Source organism: Nelusetta ayraudi, unplaced genomic scaffold, assembly GCF_046127955.1.
Source record: "Nelusetta ayraudi isolate G7.1 ecotype Tasmania unplaced genomic scaffold, CSIRO-AGI_Nayr_v1 ptg000004l, whole genome shotgun sequence".
Taxonomy (NCBI): domain Eukaryota; kingdom Metazoa; phylum Chordata; class Actinopteri; order Tetraodontiformes; family Monacanthidae; genus Nelusetta; species Nelusetta ayraudi.
Window position 1 is genome coordinate 3,117,229 of NW_027466054.1, and position 25,692 is coordinate 3,142,920.

General features: G+C 43.3%; 4 protein-coding genes across 8 annotated transcripts; 3 read left to right on the top strand and 1 right to left on the bottom strand.

The window, feature by feature from the left end:
* Positions 1 to 261: 261 nt before the first annotated feature.
* LOC142900216 (retinal cone rhodopsin-sensitive cGMP 3',5'-cyclic phosphodiesterase subunit gamma-like) lies at positions 262 to 2,845 on the bottom strand. The gene is made up of 3 exons (XM_076044387.1): positions 2,798 to 2,845; positions 1,213 to 1,335; positions 262 to 795 (listed from the first exon to the last, which is right to left on the bottom strand). The coding sequence occupies exons 2-3, from the start codon at positions 1,320 to 1,322 to the stop codon at positions 678 to 680; spliced, it is 228 nt and encodes a 75-aa protein (XP_075900502.1). The 5' UTR covers positions 1,323 to 1,335; positions 2,798 to 2,845; the 3' UTR covers positions 262 to 677.
* LOC142900190 (retinal cone rhodopsin-sensitive cGMP 3',5'-cyclic phosphodiesterase subunit gamma-like) lies at positions 794 to 6,325 on the top strand. 5 transcript variants are annotated; one of them, XM_076044359.1, is made up of 5 exons: positions 795 to 1,248; positions 2,182 to 2,287; positions 5,333 to 5,365; positions 5,950 to 6,072; positions 6,208 to 6,325. In XM_076044359.1, the coding sequence occupies exons 3-5, from the start codon at positions 5,358 to 5,360 to the stop codon at positions 6,323 to 6,325; spliced, it is 249 nt and encodes an 82-aa protein (XP_075900474.1). In that variant the 5' UTR covers positions 795 to 1,248; positions 2,182 to 2,287; positions 5,333 to 5,357. The 5 variants fall into 5 exon arrangements, with proteins under 5 accessions (XP_075900466.1, XP_075900474.1, XP_075900481.1 ...); XM_076044351.1 differs by having other exon boundaries at positions 794 to 1,248; positions 2,182 to 5,365; XM_076044366.1 differs by lacking the exon at positions 5,333 to 5,365.
* A 5,798-nt stretch (positions 6,326 to 12,123) lies between these two features.
* On the top strand, positions 12,124 to 17,665 carry erp27 (endoplasmic reticulum protein 27). The gene is made up of 7 exons (XM_076044399.1): positions 12,124 to 12,286; positions 13,012 to 13,097; positions 14,249 to 14,386; positions 14,448 to 14,564; positions 15,785 to 15,910; positions 16,465 to 16,662; positions 17,562 to 17,665. Exons 1-7 carry the CDS (start codon positions 12,226 to 12,228, stop codon positions 17,601 to 17,603), a joined length of 768 nt encoding a protein of 255 aa, XP_075900514.1. The 5' UTR covers positions 12,124 to 12,225; the 3' UTR covers positions 17,604 to 17,665.
* A 5,894-nt stretch (positions 17,666 to 23,559) lies between these two features.
* On the top strand, positions 23,560 to 25,298 carry bglapl (bone gamma-carboxyglutamate (gla) protein, like). Its single transcript, XM_076044411.1, has 4 exons — positions 23,560 to 23,682; positions 23,765 to 24,211; positions 24,312 to 24,408; positions 24,664 to 25,298. The coding sequence occupies exons 1-4, from the start codon at positions 23,622 to 23,624 to the stop codon at positions 24,764 to 24,766; spliced, it is 708 nt and encodes a 235-aa protein (XP_075900526.1). The 5' UTR covers positions 23,560 to 23,621; the 3' UTR covers positions 24,767 to 25,298.
* The last annotated feature ends 394 nt before the right edge of the window (positions 25,299 to 25,692 follow it).

Sequence of the window (25,692 nt, forward strand, 5' to 3'; positions counted from 1 at the left end):
CATTGGGGGGAAAAAATGGTTGAAAAAGGGACTGTACTTGTATACCATACCACAATATTATCTTTTGTTGGCTATTTTTGAATGCAGTATTTTAATGGTCTCCTAACTTTAGTTTGTGCTTTAGAAATGTCAGTTGCTACATCTTCTCCATGTATTTGCCAACTTTGCATCATCAGTGTTTTTATGGGTATTTATGGAAGGATTCAGAGACATTTTTGCTGAAAGAATAAGTCCAAAGCCAGTTGCTTAAAGTAGTGGCCCAGTGCAGGTGAGGCCTTTGTCTTTATTTTCATTCTACATTTGAACAAGACTGTTGAAGGGAGGAGGGAAGGATTTGTTTGGGAAAGCTTTTTATGGATATTTCTATGTGAGGGTAGCTGTCATACTGACAGTGTGCACACATTTACATTCAGTTCATAAAAATATATATTCATACGTCATAAACATCTGTACATTAATATCAATAGCTCCAGCAGATCTTGTCCCATTGTCTCAGAGGCATTCACTTAAACTCCACGGAGTTGACGCTTACGTAAATAAGCAATAAATTAATACATGTGTTATTCATCTTCAATCCAGTGTGATCATATCCCCCTTGGCTTGGTTTCTTAATCTCTTCATTTAACACAGGATCGGGGTCGGTGGTGGTGGTGGTGGTTAAGGGCGGGGAAAGGTTTCTAGACAATTCCGTATTTGGCCAGGTCGCTGAGCTCCATGTCACCGAAGGCTTCCCATGGGCACACCACGGTGATGTCTGTGCCGAGGCCCTCCATGCCGGGGATGTCGTCTCCGAAGCTGGGGAGGAAGGAAATGCATGAGTCACTGTAGCAGGCTATGTCCCTTCGAAGTAGGTACTAAAATAAATAACTTTAATGTGCCTCGGTTACAGGAAGAGTCATGAATTTGTCATTTACTTTCATTGACTGCTGTCTGTGGTTAGCTTAAAATTGAATTAAAGTATTGTAACACTACGCTACAGTATTACTACAGCACCTGAACGCAGCGTGTTGTTCATCCTAAACGTTACGGGCTTTGTGTTCATGTCAGTGGCTGTTGTATTTTCCTGTTGCGCAGCATGTGGCTTGTTTAAAAAAAAAAAAAAAAACGTCGCTTCATCGCTTCTGTTCAGGTGCCTGAGTGAAGTGTGACCGACAAACTGACGTCGGGTGAGACATTATAAAGAACTCTGGCTGGATGAGCGAGACTCCTCACCCCTTCTGGCCGGGCTTGGGTGCCTTGCTCTTGAAGGTGCGGGCGGCCCTCTGCTTGAACTTGGGTGGGGCCTTCTGTGCGGCGGGAGCTGCGACTGCTGCGTCTGCCATCTTTTATGTTATGCTGCAACAGAGAGAAATACAACAACAGCGTGTCAAGTGACTTTCCCATGTGCGAAAGACATCACCCCCTCTTCCCCTCCCCCACTCCGAGCTGATCTAACTATTCCAGGAGGACTCGAATTATAGACTAAATCTGTCGCACGGCTCTGCAAGACCCCGTTACACAAACGGCTTTTGTCTATTTTTTGACTACTCTCGGCTTTAAAGATTACCGCCGGCCAAGTTAACGCCTGGTCATAAATTCACTTAATTCCACAGGTCGCTCCGCGGTGCACTGTGTGCTCTGCGTGATTAAACCCCGCAGCCTAAGAAGATTTTAACCCCAACAAGTTATTCTCAAGCTCCTTTCAAGGGATGTATGTTGTTATTTTTGAGGCAGGGGTTATGAAAGATCTATTTCTGGTCTGTTCTGTTCTGTCCTGTCCTTTGAGGCAGCAGTAGCAGTATTAGTACAACATTTGGACCGGACATCTTATATTAGCATATATGTACAACTAGCAAATTCGACAAATGACCCATAGTTTAACCACTATCAGCTTTCAATGGGAAACATTTTCAGCCTGAATTCCAGAGAGCCTCACTGTTTGGGGATTTCTGGTGACATTGTAGAGAACTCATGAAACATGAATCTATATAGTTCTATCTTGACATTATACACATTTGACTGGATTCTTTGTCGCCTAATATTTGCCAATTGACAAGGAGCATATTGTCTTTGAAGAGGCAGACCTGACCAAGAACTGTTCTGGCATTTTCTCATCATTAATATAACTTTAAGGCACCACTTCAAAAATACAGGCGCATGAGTCTTTGCTCAGTTTTTTCTGTACTTGTCTTTTTTCTGCAGTACAGCTCAGCGGCTCTCCTGACAGACAACCCTCCCTGCTGACAATCACTTGTGTCTGACTTCCATTACATTTCTCCGCCATAGGGCCTCACATTCTTTCAATGAGGTGGGAACTCGTTTGATCTGCAAACCCAATCGTGTAGCGTGAAGGAAGTTTAAAGCCGCTAACAAGAGATTCTCTTGAGATCTACAGCTTCTCTTCAGACCGACAGCTCTGTTTCATCTGGTATGATAAAACACAGAATTGAAAGTTCTACAGAAAATGTCAAATAATGGACGTGCAAGAGGGTGTCTTTGATGAGTGTGTGTGGGTGGGTGCATGTGTGTGTGTTTTAAATAATGCAAGATGTTTTCATTGCAGTTCAAAAATATTTTTCCTAAGCCCAAAACAAGGCTGTCAAATCCTATGAAACAGATTCAAAAACAAGCTAGCCAAGCTAACTCTGACCGACAACACTTCCCACTTTGCCCATTTAAATTTCCCAAGAAGTTCTTTTAAAATCTAACAGCGACAATACAGAAGGAAAGAAATGTTGCACTTCATGTTCCAGTGATTACATTGGAAACTGAAGTGTAAGAACTACACTGAGATTGAAAGTTAGATTCTACTCACCACTTGTTTGCAGGGACTGCTTGTCTTGCTCTTGCTTGTCTCTGTGGTCAGCTGTGTTCTGTTGGTCTCTCCTCTGGTCGTATATATACCCGTCTCTTAATCCCGCTGATGCTCATCCATAATCTATTCTGTGCCTTTTCTCATACCCCTCCCTCTAATTGGCTAGATGTGTAGATTAGCAGAGGGTTTATGTGATCGCCTCATACAGCATGCCATGTGAAGAGGTCAGTGAACTTACATAATGAAGCGAGCATGAGTCATCTCCAAAAAAAACATTGTAATAAAGTGGTGCATTTCAGGGGATGTTGTGGTGTAGTTTGCCAAATAAATCAACACATTTTATGCAAGATTTTAGAATGCAACATTCTACCACTGGATTAGTAATGCATTTTATTAAAATGTATTGCAAAAACATTTATTCAAGGTGCAGTATTATACATTCACTTGCCACTTAGGTCCAGTATTCAATCACTTGCAAACACAATAGCTGTTCAGCCAATAGCAACAAAGAAAGGGGATTTAAGTGCATTTCAATATGACGTTCACGTTTACGTCAGACGTGCATACCCATATTGGCAGTATCACAACTGCTGATCGACTGGGATTTTTGACAACATCACCACCATCTCTAGGGTTTACAGAGAAAGGTCCCATCCATCCATCCATCCATCCATCCATTTTCTATTACTGCTTTTCCTTCACTCAGGTTTTTAGGGGTGCTGGAGCCTATGAACCCTGGGAAAGTTGCTAGTTTAACACAGGGCCACATAGAAAGACTAATAACCATATGCGCCCACACTCACTCCTATGGCCAATTTTCAGCTGCCACTTGTGCCTAATATGCATGTCACTGAATTGTGGGAAGAAATAGGAGAACCTGGAGGGAACCCTCGCAAACTTCACACTGAAAGGCTCGGGGCAAAGCGATCAAGCCTGCAACCTTCTTGCTGAGGTGACAGTGCTTACCACTGCAGTACTGTGTCATCCAAAAATGGCCCCCCAAAAAGAAACTATCGAGTGAGATGCAGTTGTGTGGAGGAAGTGGAGAAAAATGTTGGAGACCATAATAGTAAATAAAACAACCAGTGGTTACAGGCAAGATACGAAGAATAGCATCTGTGAATGCACAACACATCCAACCTTGATGCCCACTTCAGTCACTTTATTAGGTACCCGTACTAAATAATAAGTTGTATGTGTCTCCTGTGAAGTCCTCGCCAGTGAGAAAAGTCCATCCTTAACTTCTTTTCTTTACACCACATTTCAGTTTGTTGACACTTGAACACTTGAACTGTTAATAACAAAATGCCAGATATCTTAATTGTGAATAAAAGAAAGTGTTAGATGCAGGCAGGAGGGAGGGGGTGTCTGACAGCCAGGTGTCCCGTGCCACACATGTCTAGTCGTTCAGGTGAGCTATCAGCTGACAGTGTGTTTTGCAGTCTAACTCAGGTCCTCAACATGAGGTGGGAGATTAACAGCTGAGCGCAAGTGTTCCTTATTTGCCGCTAAGTGACTGAGCACCTGCATGGAGCTCAGAGCGTCGCTGCACTTAGATCACATGCTACAGATCCTCGTGCAAGCTGCGTCATGACACATGTTTGTTAGCCGGTGTGGCGACAGCCCATCCCAGTTTTTAATTTGGGCTCCAGCTTTCCTCAGGTCAACCCAACCTCCCCAGCCAACCAGGCTGAGCAAAACATGTCATCACTTTGACTTGATTATGCGAAGAGCCCTTGAGGATCATTTGGGGCAATGGTGGTATCAAGTTTTTTAATGTGTAGGACTCATGTGTAAAATACCTCTGTTCTAAAAAATGGACCTCGATCAAGCTTTGAACCCTTTGTATGAAAACGTCTCTGTCTCTAATTTAACCTAAAGCTGTAGAATGTTTAAAACCCATTCATGAAAAATTAACTTTTCATGAAGTTGGGTTTTAATGTCTAATTGTTTCACCGTGTGCCTTATAAAGGATGAGATGATGTACTTGGACTTCTTCCATCCCAAGGTTCACAGTCTTTCTAAATGATAAATATCAATTAGAAATTGGCCACGGAGTCACCGTTACTGAAGTGTTTAGACGGGTCAGTATGGAAGAGCCAACAGGCAGGTGATCAGAAAAAGCAGTATTTTTGGAAGTCTGCTGTTGCCAGTATTTGCAGCCAGGGAAGCCGGGACACACTTCCCGTCACTGCTTCCAATTAAAGGAAATGTTTACAGGTTACAGATGCGTACCAGAATGGAAACACCATGGACATTTATACCGTGTCCTTTATCGCATCTATTTTTGGCTGATGTAGAGCAAGAGTTGGCACATTGGAGATCAATTCCATTAATCTGATTGGGATTAGCCACCCGGTTCACTTTAAAAGGGAGACGGGGTTACACTGAAGCATTTCCAAGTCGTGAAGCAAGCTGGGCTCGTTGGAGATCTATCGATAAGAGAAACCTTTGAGACTTCCTTCAAGCTTCATCGCAAAGGTAAGATGCAGCAGCACTCGCCTCAATTCTGATTAAAAGACAAGTTTTTTGTAAGAGACAGTGAGGATGGAAAGATTGACAGATGGACAGGTGAACAACGCTAACAGCTTTCAATGGAAAGTCTCCTAAATTGCCTGTTTATAGCGATCACAGGAATGAGTAATTCATTTCTAATAGATCTAAAAAAGCTAAAAGGATTGTTTTTTTCCTTAAGTCGAGACACTGTTTTTAATCAATGGTGGACTCAGCAAAGGATGCAGTGCTGACACACTGCTGCTCATACAGAAGCAATCAGTTATCACTTTTGACCCTGTGCAGTGATTACATCAAGCGTCCCAAGCACCAAGGTGAATAAATTAATCCATTCACCTTATGTTTGGCATTTGTTTGGAATGCTAAAAATTCTAACTTTAAGAGTCATTGGGTGTGTGGATATTGTCAAACTCTCTGAGGGTGATAAAATAAATAAAAATGGAGACAAAAATGGAATTTAGCCACAAACAGTGCATTTCATTGACAGTTGTCACTTCTGTTCTCAAACACTTCTCAAGCAAAAGGCCACATGTAGAAAAAAAATAGCATCGAGACCAACAAAGAACTAAACATGTACAAATGAATCTGAATGAATCGCAGTTTGCATGTACGAATTTGTTGGTTTCCGTTCCTTCTCTCAGTAACCGAGCAACAATGGCAGACATGGCCGTCGCAGCCCCCGCCACCCTGAAGGCTCCCCCAAAGTTCAAGCAGAGGACCGCCCGCACCTTCAAGAGCAAGGCGCCCAAGCCGGGCCAGAAGGGGTGAGGAAGAATCTCAATACTAGATGTCCACAATAGACAAATCTTCCCTTGACTAAGCTACTTTGGTTTTATGCTGTGCCACACGTGTCCGGTCGCTCATCACACATCCTCTTCCCTTCTGTCTCCTGCTCTCAGCTTCGGAGACGACATCCCCGGCATGGAGGGCCTCGGCACAGACATCACCGTGGTGTGCCCATGGGAAGCCTTCGGTGACATGGAGCTCAGCGACCTGGCCAAATACGGAATTGTTTAATTCACAATTCCTCAACTCCCCCCCCCCCCCGCCACCAATGTAACCCATCCGTCCACTTCGAGAGCTAAAGTATTGCACTTGCTGCTCCGTGGTGGAGGCAGTTTTTTGTTGTTGCAGATTGATTTGGAACTTTAAAAAAAAAGGCAGCATATTACCTCTTTCCCCAGCACTTTGTTTTCCTCTACCTCTGTGAGCAACAGCAGCAGCTTCAGACAAAAAAAAAGGTTATTAAAGTTCATGAAAAGAATTTTCATATAATATGTGGTATTGTGCTGTTGCGACGGTGCTTCCCCCCTCTTTGTTCACCTCCCCTCCATCTAAACTGCTGCTCCTACATGCACCGAAGTATGTTTTGTGTATTAGTTAAATAAAGATCTATTTTTGTGAAAGTGTCCACTTCACTGTCCCACGAACAAAGGTGTCTTTCTTGGCAGTCTGTTGTGCGTGCAGAAAAAGTGCTCCAAAAACACAATAAATGATCCTTCTACAAGACATCAGCCTTTGTGATCCTGTTGTGTTGTGAAATACCTATTAAAAAAACATCTTTTCCATAAAGTGAGTTCTTAAAATAGGAAAATAGGGGAAAAAACGTGTAAGGAGAGAAACCGTTTCAAAATAATATCTTTACATGAGATCAACGCTGAGCTTTTGTTTTAACTTAAGCTCTTTAAAACATTTAAAGGAGGACGTATAAATAGGGTGGAGAATAAAGATAAACAATGCTGAGAAACTGTTTCTCCCACGTAGCCTAAGTTATTGTTCCCAGTAATCGTTTCTGTTTTAGGAGTTTAAACACACCTGCAGACGTGCACCAAGCCGCTTAAGGGCTTGCATAGATAATTAACGCCTTCTTGGATTAATTGTGTTGCTGTTTGTCAGGTTGGCTTTAAAATAAGATTATCAGTCGGGGTGCACTGGGACAGTCTGGCTGTTGAGGCTGGCTGTGTGGCCATGTGCAGAGCTGCAACAGCTTCATCTGCTGACTGCGAGGAGGAAGAGGAGTTGCTTCCACGCTGCTCGTGGAGCGGCGACTGCGTCTAAAAATAAGAGCTTGTCTTCCATTCTGTTAAAAAAAAAACAACTGAAAACAAGAATGTGTTTTTGTCTTCTTCCTACTTTATTCTTTCTTTTGACTTTTCACTGAAGCCCAACAAGCTGCCAGTTTACAGGCTGTCATAGGATTGAGAGTCATCCATCTGGGTCAGTGCATTCACATACAGTGAGAGTGTTATTAGCCGCAAGGTTCCCTGGCAAGGACACTATAAATGCACACAGAACATGTATATATGTATGTATATATATATATATATATATTTATATATATATATATATATATATATATATATACATATATATATATGTATATATATATATATATATATATATATATACATATATATATATGTGTGTGTGTGTGTGTGTGTGTGTGTGTGTGTATATATAAGTGTATATATATATATATATATATATGTGTGTGTGTATATATATATATATATAAGTATATATATATATACGGTATATATATGTGTGTGTGTATGTCAAAACTTATTGAGAAACTTATAACTGACAATTTCGCTCAATTTTTATGTACTTACGTATGAGTTATTTAGCTGGTTGGTTAGTTGGTTGTTTAACAGAGACCTTTGCAGAACCACAAACTATATTTTAAAGTTCAAGAAAACCACTGTGGCCAAAGATGTCTTTTGAAGTATCCAGAGAGATGGCAGTGTTTCAAAACCTGCATGCTTCTAATGACACTGACGTAACATAGTGATGTAGCAAGACTTTAATATTTGACAAAAATGTTATAAATACAGCTACTGCTATAATCTAATTTTTGTTACATTTTGTTTCTGATAAATATCTCTTCTATATCTGATTATTTTGTGAATTCATTTATATAGTATTTCTATATTAACATCTATTAATGACACTTACCAAAATAGTATTTTTTGTTGAGCAAAGATATCAGTCTTGTGTGAAGCTATTCCAGAATCCCAAGAATCTGTCCAATTCATAACTACCGTACATATTTGTTCCAATTTCACGTTCTTTGAAAAATATCCCAACAATGTCTGCATTTTAGCTTGCAACTGAATTTCAAATCATCACATTATCATCATTTTACCCCCATAATGTGGTTACGAGTTCCTCATTGGAAATAGGGGTGTATAGGTCTGGTGTGTGGGTGACGTGAGAGACGTCTTTCTCATCCTAAAACATGAACTTGAAAATACTTCAACTCTGCAGAGCACACCTGCACTCAGATGCTTTAGACTCAACATCTTATCCACGTGTGATGGCTCCTCCCCAACTCAACCTCCAGCCAAAACTGAGAACAGTAACCGTCAGAGACTAAGCTTGTCTCTTCCACTGTGTCTTGTTGGCGCTCAGGCGTGCATGCATGCGCAAAGTGAGGGTTGGCCAGTTAGTGTCAGAGACACTCAGCAGCAGGGTCCGGGGATTAGAACCCTCACCTACCATGTGGATCAAAGCTTAACAGGGTTAAAAGTTGTGTAACTCGTGTTTGAAGAAGCCGTGACGGCTTCAACCTGCTTGCTATTGAAACATACTGCTAATCCATCGGTCTCAGATGTACCTGCGTCACTCACCTCAAAATAAACTGCACGCATGTAAACATGGGCCATCACTTGTCTGCCAAAAACACAAACTCTAAGAGGAGTTTTCCACAATCTTACAACCATTTTTCTATTAAAAAAAAATGTTTCTCTGCTGAATCAATTAATCATTCAATCAACTTTTATTTGTGCAGCGCTAAATCACATCCAAAGGCGTCTCAAAGCGCTTTGTACAATCAGAGGAATAACCAACCGGGCCCCCAGAGCAGCAAGGTGCGACAGTGGCCAGGAAAAACTCCCCTGTGGGGAGAAACCTCGAGCAGATCCAGACTCCAGAGGGCCGCCATCTGCTTATGACCAGTTTTAGATGAGATGTGAGATCAAGTGGAACATCAGAAAATAGGGATTAAGGTCCACACTGTTTGTAGTTTCCAGATCTCAACATCAGACGTTACTGAATCCCTCACACAGGGTCTTTAATTAGTCATTGAATAACCCGATTAAGCAAATTATTCCATCAGATCATTTAGTCCTGTTAATTGCAGATTGGCATGATTTTATTAGAGAAGGTATTCAAATCATGTTGCGCAGTAATTTTACCTTGGGGGGTTACGTCAAGTCTTTTCCACTACCTGGTGTTGTGTGGATACGATCAAAATAGTACATTACAAGTAAATGACAACACACCCTAAACGCCTGAATTAATTGGATTTAAAAGCTGCCCCGGGACGTCATAACAACAATTTCTTGATATTTCCATGCATTTGCTTTGCCATTTTTTTTTTAAATAATAAAACCTGCATGCCCTGCAATGAACTGGTCATTTGTCCATGGTGTACTCTGCCTTTGTCCTTTGACACCTGGGGCAGGTTCCATCAAACAGCTCCAGCAACCCTGAGAGCAGGAGAACACGAGTATAGAAGATGGATGAATAAAACCTACATTAGATGTTTATTGTATTTAACAGTATAAAACTTTTTTTGAGTTATAAAACAAACTGTTTGACATCAGTTTTTTTTTAATCCCCAACACATCGCTGACAGTGCAGAATTTTTTTTTAATTCATTCTCCAAGTCTCTCTCTTGGATCAATATGGCAAGAAACACCAAAATGCAGCAAAACGTATGTTGTTGTTTTTTTTTTCATTTCTACGTCTGTTGCAATGTGTTTAATTGTTCTGTTTACGGTTGAGCCACACATTGACGAAGCCAACATTACTTCCCTAACTCTTCTCTAATTACTGTATGTTTCTGCATTTTTTTGTCTCTGGAATGCTATAAACACAGGCCTCTCCAGACAGCCTTGTGTGAAGACACTTTTCACTTAAAGACGGAAATTGGGCCAGAAAAGCCAGTCAGCCGGAAGACTATTTTTCACTCAGTGTCCGCCTCACCCCCAGTCCTCCACCTCTCCCCCCCCTCTCCAAACCCCACAAGGTCCACACTCTAAAAGCTGTGCAGAGTATTGGTAACTGCGTCTTCCTGTACTTTGACATGAAAGTTAAATGAACACAGGCAAAGTGAGTATGATGCAATTTCCTGAGAACTCTCTTAAACACTTTATTTTGTACATGCAACGTACCAACATTTTCAAAAATAACTATCACACAGGTGCTTGTGGCTCGTGTCGGAAAGCCTCGAGGCTGCTCCTGTCGATAAGAGGCTTTGCGTTTCTCCGGTCTTCCCCTGTCATCTCCATGACGTCTGCAAGATGTCCTCGCTGCCGTCATCAATCTGATGGTTCGGTTTGCAGCAAACAACGTCCATCATACGCAGGTGCTCCACATTTGGCCCTAAAACCGCGTCAAAAAGCAGGTCTGCTCAATGCTTGAAGTCATTTGTTCCAATAAAGCGTTTTAACAATGCTGCAGAACTCAAATCCAACTTTTTGTTTTCCAAAGAACTACTGGACAGATGCTCTTCTGGAAAACTGACTGCTCTGCGGCGTAGAGACAGAAGTAGCGTACACACATTCTGAAAGTCCAAGCCACAGCCTATTAGTGCAGGGAGAACTCCACTTCTAGTCCTATTGTTGCTTTAAACCCGCACTTATGACTTGGAGACGTGAGACAAAGTTCACATGGTTCACATGGTCTTTCATCTCCTCTTCAAAGTTCTTTGTATTTTTGTGCGTCCAGCTCCGTTTGTCGGCTCTGTGGTCGACTGAGCTGCAGCTCCAAGGCCTCCGTCCTTTTTTTAGCAGATTCCTCGTTGATGGGAAAAATGTCCCGCAGGAACGAGAACCATCAGCATTCCATAAATTCATCTCCACAGGTTGAATTAATATTTGCCACAGTGCTGCTCTAGATAGCGCTGTCTTTTAGAAAGTTTGGGTTAAGTTTTTTTTTTCCACTTTTGTCAAAGAAATATGACCACCCCTCCTCCACACACACACACGCACGCACACACACACACACACACACACACACACACACACACACACATCAAAAAATGAAGCTGCAGAGAAACAGATGGTCTTGACAAACAAATAGGGAGAATCATTCAAGTAATAAAAGTACTGCAATGAACTGGATCACGTGATTTAAAAAACCAAACATTTCTCCTCCAAGGGGGACTTTTGTGAACGTTGATGAAAAATTACAGGTCAAAACTATGAACACTGTGCTCTCTCCAGATATCAGTCACACACAAATACTGTTTTCATGGCCCTTTCATTGTGCTCTTAACACCTAAAGAAAAAAAGTAAGATAAACATTAAATCTCAATATGAAAAAACAACACATTTTCTTGTTGTCTTTTACAGTCCTCGTCTTCCGTTTACCCTCTTGCTGTCCAGTTGGTTGGGAGTTGATTCCCTCCGGTGGTGAAAGTACCACATTGCAGGGGAGTTATTTGCAGGTCTACTCCAGATCACAGATCTACTCACTGGCCCATGTCAAAGGTCACGTTCAAAGGTCAGTTATTAGTTCTGCTGTGAGCTTCTGTGTCCACTGTCCCATAATTAGTGTTGCACCTCTCTGTTGAGATGAGGCTGCTGCTGCTCCTGCATCGCAACAATGAGATAATCAGTCCATATTTGACATTTTTCACCCAACAAAGAGGATAGCGTGTAGTTTTCATCTGAGACGGACTCAGTCACCTGCCCCCAGTTGCACAGCGACACGTAGCCCAACGCTCCATTTATCAGGAACACCTGGTGCTTTCCCAGCGAGCCTCCAATCACATCCCAGAGACGCCGCCGCTGCAACGGCGTCCTGCCATGTGGCGACTATCAGTAACGCAGTCGAGGCTCCCAGCAATGCTACAAAACCCTGAAACGTAGCTCAGACCATCTCCTTTACCCGCCTCATCGCCCGGGAACATGCTGACCACTTGGGTTTTCACCTTGTTGCTGGTGTCTTCTGTCCTCGGCGCCGACAAAGGTAGGTTTGCTGCATCAACTGTGTTTGAGTTTTGAGATGTTGTGCTAATCCACAGCACAACTTCATGTTGTCAGTCTAGTGTCATGCTCATTTGTGAAGTATTAGTGTATAGGCGTCCAGTTGAATGTGAAAGGCGAATTCATAGCAACCGAGATAATGGATCCTCAGACTTTTTATCCCCCCGTTTTTTTTTTTTATTGATCTAGTACTGTGTAGTGATGTGAATATAATGCAACCTATGATCTGAAATATTGTCAATTGATGGATGACCAGAAATTTTGGTTTCATATTGGTTCCAAAAGTACCTTCACTTTCACATTTTCTACACATCCTTATCTACATTGGTAAGGCGGTATGTATTCATTTATGTCATTCTATTTAGGTAGTTCGACTCTTTATTCAGTGTATAACAGTATTACCAGGTGTAGAACTGAAGACGCCTTTCGGATGAGAGACAAATGTCTTCAAGATAGCAAAACCAGTGCAGTTGCCTCAACTTAACCTTGCTGCACTAAAATGACTTTGGTGACTACGACCATGTGTGCAAAATGTGATCAAAATCAAAATGTAATCATCAGCTCTGTTTAAAATGATATCAGGTAAAGCTAATAGTTCCGTTGCAGACTGTTGGCTGTGGACGACCAGCAGAGACGACCGACTCGGGCAGCTCAGTAGCGACTGAGATGAATTCTTTGCTCACTGTGCAATATGTCCTCTGCTCTCAGACGGGGCCCTTCCTTGGCTGACCGATGCTGAAGCTGCCAAGGCCTTCATCAACTCCGCCGAAGTGGTTGTCATCGGATTCTTGGAGGTCAGAGGAGAAAAGTGCCCGCAAAGACTCCAAACCGAGGGCTCAAATAAGCCTTCAGACGACTCTTAAAACATGCCCACACGCTCAGTTTTACGACCCAGTTTACCCTGCAGACATGCATGCGGCCAACCAGACATGATCAAACAAATTAGCTAAGAGCGGAACTGCGGGGTCTCCCGAAATACAGCGCTTCTTTGCACCCTGGCCGGGTGATGCTGCTCGTCGCAAAAATAGATTTCACAGAAGAAGGCTGTATTTCCTCTCGCCGCACCTTTGGCAGAGCGGCTGCGTGGAGGGACGGAGGGTGGGAAAGCTCACCCACTGAGGCGAGCCCTTTGGCCGAGCGCCGCGTGTGCGGGGGAAGATGCAGCGCAGCCCGGCAGGAAATATCTCTGCCTTCCAAGTCTTGTGGGATTGGCTCCAGTGACCTCGCTGTAAACAAGTGTACACACTGAGAGAGAGAGGGTTCACGAGAGGAGAGCGGGGAAGTAGGGCTGCCGGGAGCACAAGAGGATATTGCATCGCAGAAGCCCGGTGCTTCAGATGTGTAAATCATATCAGTAGCGTCGGTTTAGTGGGGACCTTCAGAGTGTTTTTATGGAGTGTAAAACTGAAAATTGGATCGCCGAGACTCATGATGTACTGTCTCGGAAATAGAAATAGAAACTTCCTTTGAGCGAAGAACTCAACTCCCATTCCCTGCCACATTTCATTTTCATTTTTATTTATGGTGAGAAAAAAAAACTCCTGTAGTTTTAAAATATATAAGATAATGCGTGTATACTCAAGAAGGCCGAAAACTTCCGGTGGGGAAGTTTAAGTGTGGTATAACTACAAAGAAAACTAAAAAGAGTTATCTAGTGAAAATTACACAGTATAAATGATAAAGGACGAAGATCTCTAGTGGGTTGATAGTTGGAGGATTGTAGAAATATTGTAATACAAGCACATCTATGTGATTACTAATAATAAAAGACAAAGTTCGATCGTACATCTAAAAAAAATCATATTTGACAATTTGATATAGTCATTGGTCATTATTATCAATAGTCATTTTCATTTCCAGAAGACTTTGCACGGAAAGGGAAGTAACAGATACTGAGAAAAAAAAAACTGATTTATTTTGGAAACTCTTCCCTGCTGCACCTCAGGGAGAGGAGAGTCGTGGCTACCAGGAGCTGGTGGCGGCAGCCAAGCGTGTGGACTCCATCCCCGTGGCCTTGTGTTCGGCCAAGGAGGTGTGGTCCGAGTACAGCCTCTCCTCGGACACCATCGCTCTCTTCAGAAAGGTACGACGCACCCTCACTGGAGCGTGACCGCCCGACGCCTCACACTGTTCATGCCCGACAGGCCGACCAGCACCAGGAGAACCTTGCGGTGGCCAAATCCAAGAAGCTGGATGCCGACGGCATCGTCAACTTCATCACCATCAACGAGATCCGATACATGACGGAGTACAACCAAGTGGTAGGTGGAGATGAAAGGTCCAGTGAGGCCCATTGACTTGGATTCTCTGGTAAAGTGGAAAAGATGGTGAACAAGAAGTTATATACGTTACCATTCAAAAGTTTGGACACATACTTCTGATTTGATGGTTTTTCTTTTATTTTCATGACTATTGACATTGTAGATTGACACTCAAGACATCAAAACTATGAATGAACACATATGGAATATGTATTAAAGAAAAAAGTGTGAAATAACTCAAACAAGTTTTATATTTTAAATGATCTAGAACAGCCACACTTCATGTATAATATATATAACATATTTAGGTATTTAACTTTTTTCCCCACATTAATCCACATATCTTGGTCATATATTTGATGTCAGTGTGTATTTACAGTGTAGAAAGTAGTAAAGATAGAGAAGAAACAGGTGTGTCCAAACTTTTGACTGGTAGTGTAAAAACAATGACTTGTAAATACCAGTTGTGTTGCTGTTTTCAGTTGTGAGTACTAATAATAATCATTCAATCATTCATAAGTAGGCTTCTACATTGTCCTACAACGTTTTGACAGTAGTTCAGGGTTTTTGTGACTTTACCCTGAATCACAGCTTGTATAAGAAAAATGTGAGGTCAAGTCATGACAGCACAAGATAGGGATGAACAGGGTCAGGGTGAGTTTGTCCTCCTTGGAATGTACTGCTGAGAGAAAAATGCTTCATGTTGTCAGGATGGATGACTAGGTAAATATTTGATATATTCTTTCATACTCTTAGATGCTGCTAAAATATTACACACTGTATTTAAATATACCAAGAAGCTGCTTGTCAAAGTTTTATTACCTCACTCGCTAAGACCCTCTCATCCATTCTAGCATTCATTTGTATTCTCAAGCATTTCATATTGCAAATGTCAAATACTTGATGTAAACGTCAACTGATTTTCAAACACTTTGTGAGCCTAACGCTGACCCAGGCCTGACACGCACTTAACTGCCTGCTCTCGTGTGCACAGGAGCGACTAGACAACTCAAGACACGTAATCTTCCACATTTGTATGTAATTTCTTCTCTGCTCTCCACAATCACAGAATACAGAGTTCCCATGCGCGATGACAAACATGTTGTCAGAGTGTGAAAACAAACAACACAATAAAGATGTCTCAGGCCAGACAGTCCTGCTCGGATGAAGGAAACCTCAGTGATTGTCTCACTGTGTGTGTTTCCTTCCTTTCTCCTCAGTCGGCAGTAGGTCTGTTCAACTCCAAGGTGACGGCCCACCTCCTGCTTTTTGCCAACAGAGGAAGCAAAGATTACGCAGAGCTCAGGGAGCGACTGAGCGCTCTGGCCCCAGAGTTCACAGGCAAGGTGGGAATATCAACAACACCCCCAGGGTGTTCTTACAGGTCTCAAAGGTTTATCTGTTTTAATACCAGAGGTGGCCAGAGTATTCACAATCTGTACTTAAATAAAAGTACTGATACTGATTGTGTGAAAATTCAACTCATTGTCATTTAGGTTCTGAATTTTTTTTTTTCGTTATTAAAACTATTGATGATTTTGTAAAAATGAAAAAGTAATAAAAAGTAATAACGTGGACTGAACTGACCAGAGTGACTCCAAAGCCAAGGTTCTCAAATATAATCTCCCTCTACAACTTAGTTCAAAGTGAACAGAATTTGTATCTTTTCAACACAAAAGTACCAAGCATGGTTTTCTTATGCGAAAAAGAGAAAGTACAGATGTTTGTGTTCAAATGCAGGGAGTAAAAGTAAAAAGTTGTCAGAAAAAGAAATGTTCAAGTAAAGTGCAGATACATTAAAACATCTACTCCAGTTCAGTAACAAAGTATTTGTACTTCACTACTTCCCACCCCTGTTTGATACAGTCCTGATCCAGATCCTAATCTTGATCTTTCCCAGTTCTTGTTTGTGCTGATTCACGGAGGACTGAAGTCCAACCTCAAGTCGCTCAACTACTTCGGCCTGAATTCCAAGGATCTCCCACGAGTCGGAATCTACGACGCCGACTCGGACATGAAGTGGCTTCTGCCCAAAGGGGAGATCTCCACTGAGCGAGTGCGGGACTTCTGCCAGTCCTTCCTGAAGGGGGAGCTAGAGGTGAGCCACAGGTGATCAGTTGAGAGGAGAATAGAGAAGAAGACTACAAACAGTAAAAAGAAAGTACATTAGCAGGAGGAGGAGCAGGAGGAGGAGCAGGAGGAAGAGGAGGAGGAGGAGGAGGTGTTGAACTTTTCCTAATTCTACTTTGACTATTCTTTCTTTATGTTGGAAATCAACATAAAAGCAACAAAAGAAACACAAAATCAACATCAACAACGCAAAAATCACTTTCGCAATGTAAAGTGAATGTTTCCTAAACGTAGCCTGTCAAGAGCCGATTCATCATAGAATCAGAATCAGCATTGCAATGTATTTATTGTCATTGTACAAAGTACAATGACTTTTGTTTGGTACCATTCGTTCATCGACAAAAAAACATTCAAGAACAAACAAAACCACATAATAAATAGAATGAAAAGGTATCAGTAAAACACACGACCACATACAAACACATTCATTCTATAGCAGCGTTGAGTGCATTTACTGCAGTGGGGTAGGAGCTGTTTATCAGCTCTTATTCTAGCTCTGATGTTTCTATACCGTCTAGTTAAGCAGGAAATAAAATGATAGAATGCAAAATCTCAACTTGTAGAAAAATGGAAAAAAGTCATACTATAGACAATCGAAAAAAGTCCCAGATCAGCGCAAAACTCACAGGAATGACGACTCTTTGATAGTTCGGCTTGTAAAAGAGTCACAGAATGCAAAATCTCAACATGTTGAAAATGGAAAAGGAAAAAAGTCATACTACATACTGCTGATTTAACCTTGGGATTCAACATAATAGTGTAAGCACTATAGACTTGAAGGGGTACAAATAAAATAATCAGCTTTTAAAAAAATGTTCAAGTGTTTGCTGTCTGTTGCTCTGTTGACTTTTTTCTTCTATTTTTCAGGAGGCGAAGCAGGCCGAAGCACAGCCCAAAACCGAGCTCTGAAACTGATGGAACAAATGTGAAATTTTGCAGTCTGTGTTTCAATAAAATGGGAAAGGAGCGACTGAGGTGACCCCTTCCTGCTGTGTGATGTGAAGACGGTGGTTACGTGTTGGCGTAATGTGCTCCCCGTGTGTGTGGGGTGTCTTGGCCTGTTTACGTGATTAGCAGCCTGTCTGCGGCCCAGTGTGCAAACCGCCGCTGCCGGACCACATGCTGCACAGATCGGAGCTGGCCGGCCTGTCCACCAACATTATTGTCAGAACCACAACACACGAGCCACAGAGCGGGTGACAGGAGGAGGTTCTGGCAGCCGAGATGCTGTTATTTCTTATCTGACTCATCCGTGATGGAAAGGACTTGTGAATAAAGTTCAAACTATAATTCTGCAAAACGCCAGCCAGTATGGAATCACGAATCGAAAATATAAAAGGCAGGAATGAAAGTGGGTCAGATGTTGGTTGTGAAATTTAAAATGCGTTCACGGCCTTTGACTGAACGTTGTCGTGCACCAGAATCTGAATATGCAATCAAAAGAAATGACTGCAGTGATGGATTTGACGACTCTGATACAGGACAAAATAAGGCTTTAGGCTTCAGGAATGAAAAGTTAGGCGTGTTTCACATATAGTGACAGAGGGTAAAAGGCCATTCTGACATCCAGACTGAGATCTGTGTAATTAGTGGCGTGCTCACTGAGCGGATCCAAATCCGCAGGTGGATGTTTCATAGAGACCAGACGCAAACACAGAGCGGGTGGCTGGAGTTTAAGTTTGAAGTTATGTAAAGTGTTACATAAAGGCCTGATGAGTATGATGTGTGGTGCACTGTGAGCCGTCAATGTTCTTTGCTTTTCCAGACAGTGTGCTCACTAATGTCAAAAATAATTGTTTTTAGTGCACTGGTGTGATGTAATCCAATAGCTCTTCCATCGTTTTGGCAACTTGGATTCAAAATAGCACATTTCAAGTGTTTCCTATTTCATGTCCCCCTATTTTCTGTTGCCTCTTCGACTGCACTCAGGGTGATGGAGTCTACCAGAGCTGTCTTGGGGGTGACAGCTGGGTTACATTGTGATAGAATAAAAGTGATAGAATGCAAAAATCTCAACATGTCCAAAAATCGAGAAAAAAAGTCATACTATACACCGTTGATGTATTTCTTTTTTGCGGAGCGGAGGATGTCAAAAATATTAAAAGTTCCAGATCAGCCCGAAACTTACTCAAATCACTGCTATCTCCCTCTGTTCCTGCCCTTTATTGTTTGGGGGCTAATTTTTATTTTTATTTTTTTAAGACACACAGGGAAGACTGTTCTATAGTCTAGCATGAAAATGCAGAAAAGAGCTGCTGTTTTGAGTCCTTCAGCAGTGCACGAGTGCCTTTCCATCTTGCTGAGGTTGCACGTGACTTTACTTCCGCTGTTTGTCACAACGACCCAACACACACAGCCAGGAAGCTGAAAAAGCAATAGTCTACACGCACATCTATAACTGGTCATTTTAAGACTGTCTGACCGATGCATGAGCGAATCTTCTCTGCAGTGTAAGTGGATTAAAAACTGGCAGACACAAAGGTAGAAAATGACAGCGATGCTCGGCCAGCAGCAGCAAAGCCACACGGCTGCGTAGGATCTTCTGCGTGAGGCCCGTCAGTGGAGCTGATTAGTCTTTTGCAAACCACCAACTGTTGTGAGGCATCTTTAATTACATGGCCATGAATAGCGCTGTAATATAAAAAGTCATGTGATGAGGAGCACCGCTCTGCTAGAGAGGTTTCGTTGATGCTTACCACATTTTGTCTGTTGAAGGAAAGTGAAAGTTACTGGCGTGAAAGTTACTGGCTCTCTCCTTCATCGTGATATGAAATCAATACCAAACTCTTGGTTGCAGGCTGTCGCTGCACTCCTCTGCTGTGTGGTATGTGCCAAGTGTGGCACACTGGTGGCCTCATATCAATTTTGATTTCTAGGCTAAAAGTTCCGGGGTATATAGGTAATATCACAGGAATTCTTGAAATCACTAGCTAACTAGCAGGCGAATATACGAAAGGTGTTTGCAGCTGCTTTAAATCAACCCCCCCAGATGATTGACATATCACTGCGCCGCACCGTCTTGTTGCAGTTACCTTTTGAAATCAGTGACGCCTATTGACTGTCCCTCCTTCTCAGTAGTTGGCGCTATGTACCACAAAGAGTTGTCATCCACATTTATTCACTCATTCATTCATTTTCCATACCCGCTTAGTCCCGAGCTCAGGGTCACGGGGGTCTGCTGGAGCCTATCCCAGCTGTGATAGGGCAAAGGCAGGATGACACCCTGGACAAGTCGCCAGTTCATCGCAGGGCTCATCCACATTTATTAGAAGAGTAAGAAGACTCGCCACAGAAGAAGAGGTTGATTTGACTGTGAGCGGTAATATCATGGATGGATTGGGTAATATCTGCAGTCTACGACCTCATTCCAAAGTAAGTTTCTCGGTGGTGTCCTAATGAGTCACTGTTTAATATCACTTTTGTGTTCAGATAGGAGATCGTTCTGCTAGACGCCACGGCTATCAAGCTAGAGTTACATCTCATGAAAACGAAAGGTTATCACCCAGTGCATGCTGCGTTTCAATAACCAGCCAGTGCAATGCGACGAGGCTGAAGTTGGCACCACATTCGTCACGGTGCTAGAGATGGGTGTGCTTATCCCGACACTTTTCAACATATAAAATTCAGCGAATCATTATGTCTATGTTGAGGTGGATTATTTCCAAAATTATACAGTAGAAATGGACGTGTGAGGTATCATTGTAAAGCAAAGTTGCCAACTTTGGAGTCCCCCCAAAAGGCCAAAAATGATTTCCCGGGAAATATGTCAACTGATTGTGATAGTAGAGCTCCCATACTTTACAATGATACCTCACATGTCCATTTCTACTGTATGATTTTGGAAATAATCCACCTGAAAAACTGGAAAATAGATACATGAAAGAAAGCAAGTCAGAAAAAGATCAAGCGGACACAGAGACAGAACTCCGCTCTGGCGTCGTTAGTCCTGGCAGCTTCCATCCTGGGACTGTTCAGGAGAGACACTGTGAGCCACAAAACAGCCCATCATCACCAGGTCAGAGCAAAGACAGAAGCAGTCAATATCACATGCTCATTTCAGTCATTTTAAGTTTTAGATATTTTTAAGTGTTGGTAACTGATAATGTGTGTTGCTGTTGTTTTTTTATTTGTGGTTGCATTTTTATTTTGACTACGCTGATATTTTTGTACAATGTAGTTTCATCGAAAGAGGGCACAGAGGCCTCTGATTATGACGAAGATGATGGTGCGCCAGAAGAGCCAGACCATGAGCCAGCTGTGTCCAGCACTGCATTTGCTTGTCCAAGGGGACCGAGTGGTAGGTCTACTTACCTGAAACTTACTAGTTATCTGCAGTTATCATCTAATAATCTTCTGGATCCCTAAACTGTGTTTCCATGACCCTTTTATCTCATCTTCTGTGTATTTAGTATGTACATTGCAACATTTAGAGACTCAGATTGCAATTTATTGGTCAAGAAACAAATTCATTGTCATAGTCTGTGGACCCCCTGAAATAGCCTTGGCCGCCCCCTGGCCACCCCAAGGAAAACAGTCCAGCACCGCCACTGCGTGAGCACCTGTGCCTGCGCCACTCCGTCGCCGCCGTTCCCACGACGAAAACGAGGGTCAGCGGATCCACACATCCGCAGACACAACACTCCCAGCCCGTCGAGGGATGCTGTGGCAATTGTTTTCTCCGGTGCTGAGATGCATTCATAAATAAAGGATGCTGGACCCAGACGCTGAAATTACATGGCACTTGCTCCAAGACAAATCCCAGACACCAGGAATAAGGCTAGACGTTGTCAAAACACAAAACACTCCAAGGTCGGGGTGCTGCAGCTGCAGCTGCAGAAGAAGAAGAACTTCTCACTGCATGACAAATGTATGTGTTTGGAAGCCCTGGATGTTTGCTTCCAGGCTGCATTTAGGTTGCAATATACTTTAGGTTTTCGATGTTTTATCAGAAAACCCCAGCAAACTGTTTTAAACACACACACACACACACACAGAAGTGATGCATTCCGACCCTGGGTGCACAGTGCAGTGCTGCCAGCTGGAAGGGAGGTTGGCCTATATTGGGCTGTATACATCGCATGTCGAAAACACAACAAGTTAGTTGGCACCGGGCTCCCAGCGGCCCGGCCAGCCTGCTGGATCGGGACCCGAAGCTCCGCGGGCCAACACGCATCCCTAAATAGGGATCGACTGCGGTTCTGGTGGGTCTCTGCAACACTCTAATTAGGTTCCGTGGCATAATGTGGCCGGCTGCTGCTCCGTGTCACCCGATTAGTAGCTTGCGCGGAGCTCGGACTGTAGTTTGGGGTTTGCGGGGGTGGGAGATCACAGCTGGGGCAAGTCGCGTAGTAACATAGCGGAGCCTCGGACGAGGAGAGGCAATAACGCAGGAGGGCTGCAGAGTCCCCCGATTAAAAAACCATCATGCTCATGCGACATATTTTATAGTGTTTAGCCACATTTTTGGACTCTTGTTGAACTGAAATATTTTTACTCCAATGATGAGGAGTGAGGGCTGAGAGGGTAAGAGCCCGGGATGTATACAGCCAAGGGGCTGGTAAACATTAGTGTAGTGTGTGAAGGAGTTCAATTGAACCTCAGGGGAAGGTCGAGAGGGATTTTTTCTGAGAATTTATAAATAAGAACGTTCAGCCGAACCCAAAGTCTCAGCATGAGCTCAGTGGACATCAGTCCAGTAAATCTATATGACGGGAGATGCCAACAGGGGGCGCCACTAGCAATCCTGTGGACCCTGTTGTAGCCCAGGTAAAAATGTTCATAAATAGATACATATAAGAATAAAGAGGGTGAAAAAGGGTTAAAAATGTTCCAATGCATGTGTGGTAAAACTGTATCTTCTTGGGCTAAACAAAAATTAATGTTAAAAATTAAAATTGCCTATATCTTATTGCATTTCTATTTTTCCTCATATTTAAGTCAGTAAAATAAATACATTTCATTTTAAAGGTTTCCTCTAAGTGGGTTTCATTATTTTTTAAGGTTTAAAGCCCCAAATAGTATACGAGTATTTCTGTTTATTCTTCTTACCTTCTTACCTTCTGTTTACCTTCTGAAAGGAACTGAAATACTCACTCATTGCACATTTTTTGACAATTCTACAGCCATAAAATGAAAATATGTCTAGGCGGCCTATGTACTATTATTAGGGTAAAAAGAGGTTTAAAGGAACCTGGCTTCTTCACTATTTTTGACAGTGCTCAGGTTGCCTAGAAGAGACAGTACTCCCCAAAGTACAGAACTCAGTGCCCCATCTGCATATATTGAAGGTTGAGCTAAACTATAGTTTAAAATTGGTGTGCCCCCCACCGTCTCCCCGTACATATCATATTAGACATACATCAATATAATGAGAGCATCCCATCCCGTCTACCCCTCCTTAACCTCGCTCCAGGATACGAATGATATGATTACGGGTCATGTGACCATAAAAAATGTAGGGTAAACACTGTGCAAGCGCACCACCGTGAAGAAGGCCGAGCAATCTTCACTATCACTCTGTGTTTTGTTTTGTTTTTTTCTTGAGCCGGGCAACATTTTACCTTGCTTGGCATGCAGCGCGGCCCTGCATGCAAGACGACGTACTCGCAGAGCGGATGCCAGAAATATTTTGCGGGCCGTGTAATTGTGGGTGCGGGTGACTGAGTTTCCTCCCCTGCGCCGTGCCAGCGGGCGCGTGGGTGTTTTCATGGCGAGGCTGTCGTGTCAAGTGCGAGCGGAAGCATTGACATTTGATTCTCCAGCCAATCGGAAGAGGACTGAGCGACGGCGTGGGTCTGGCTTTGACCAAAGAGGTGGCCCGCCGGCATATATATTGACCCCGGGCCGGCGCTGAGGAGCACAACAACTCTGAGCTGAGAAGATCCAGAGCGACTCTCCAGAGAGACGACGACACCCAGCAGCAGCATCATGAAGACCCTGGTTCTCCTCGGCCTCTGCGCCCTCCTGAGCGTGTGCTGGTCCATGGGCGGTAAGGAGCAGCGCAGCGTCTCACTGGGGGAAGATGTTTGACGTGCAGGTGTTTGACCCTGTTGCGTGTCTGTGATGTCCAGGTGTTGAGCCCGAGGTGGTGGTGGACGCCGGCGCTGACACGGCCGGCGCTGACACGGCCGGTGCAGACGCAGCGGGAGCGGACACGGCCGGGGCGGACACGGCCGGGGCGGACACCGCCGCTGCTTCCTCCTCCGAGTCCGACTCCAACTCTTCCTCAGATTCAGCGTCTGACTCTAACTCCAGCTCAGACTCGGCCTCCTCCTCTGAGTCTTCCTCATCTTCCTCTTCTTCCGAGTCCTCGGAGTCTTCTGAGTCTGCGGAGTCTTCCTCATCTTCTTCATCTTCCTCTGAGTCTTCTGAGTCCTCCCAGTCTTCCGAGTCTTCAGAGTCCTCTGAGTCTTCTGAGTCATCTGAGTCTTCTGAGTCTAACTCAGCCTCAGATTCAACCTCTTCCTCATCCTCCTCCTCCTCCTCATCAGAGTCAGCCAGCAACGAGTCTAACGGAGGTGTGCAGCTTTGTTATTCTCTCCTTTTCCATTTTTTTTAGAATTTCATTTTATTTTTGACAGCAAAGGCAGAGATCCTGACTTTCTGATGTTCCCACAGACGCCCAGGTGGTCATGAAGAGAGACCTCGCCGCTGTTCTTCTGAGGAGGAGAAGAGCTGCCACAGCAGGAGACCTCAGCCCTCTGCAGCTGGAGAGGTACAGTCACATCTTCACGCTGGATGCATCTGAATCAAACAGAAGAAAAAATGTTTCCTTCAACTCCTAGACAGTAAAATAGTTCCCTTGTTGCAGAGAGCGCTAGTCCAAGACTCGTTCCATGCCTTGTCCCAAAGCAAATCCGTTCCTCCAAACCCAGAGCAGGAATTTTATGTGATGTTTAACCAAGTCTGACGTGTGTCACACCTTTCTCACGTCTCTTCCTCTCTCTCCCCCCCCCTCCCCCCCCCGCAGCCTGAGGGAGGTGTGCGAGCTGGACGTGGCCTGCGACGAGATGGCTGAGACTGCGGGCATCGTGGCCGCGTACATCGCGCACTACGGACCCGTCCCTTTCTAAGTGCAACCGTTGCTTTATTTATTTGCACAGGAGGTGCTCCAAACGTTTTGTGATCGAGCGGCATAGCAAGTCCCTGAAGTATAAAAAAAAAAAAAAAAGAAAATTGGGCTCGTGCGGTGATGCTAAACGGAGATTGTTTTAGGCCTTTTGCACAGCTGAGCAGCGACAGTGGCGCCGTGCATGTAGTGCCTGGTCCGGGGTTTCAGAGAAATGCACATGGGAACACAAGCTTTCGTAGAATGTAGCAGCGAACACAAAAATGGAATTGTCTGTCAGGTCTTTTCTTCATGGCGCTAGAAGTGCAGATGACTTGTATGTAAAATAGTGATGTTTTATTTGTGCGCTACTCTTTGAATCTTCTAAGTCGTCCTCTGAGCTTTATGCAGTGGATGGTTGTTCTAGGTGTGATAGTGCTATATAATGTAGTGACAAGGTGCATTGTGAGTGTGTAACGTGCACATCATTATATAAAATGACTGAAACCACAAAGTGCCTTTGGTTTGAAAATAATAAATGATTTGGTTTGGTGGAATTACTTGTTTGATCTCACTTCTTCATATGCACATGCAATATTTTTTTTTTATTATTAATAACAATAATATATATATATTATAGCCACAGCACCGTTTTTCTTTCTACATTACATTTTTGATTGGATTTTTTTTTTTCAAAGTGATTTAATTTTCAATTATACTCGTGTGGCAAGGCACAGAGGGCCCTGGCGGGCTTCGAACCCCAGACTCACGGGTAATAGCCATGCATGCTTAACCATTCGGCCAAAGGGACATCCCCTTGGCCAAGTAGTCAGGGTGCATGATCAATTGGAGGCCTAGTGACACTGTCACACTCTTAGGTACAAAACAGTTTCAGTTTCAGAGCCTTTCGAGAACATAGATTCTCATTTGGAGTTTAGGAAGTAATCATAA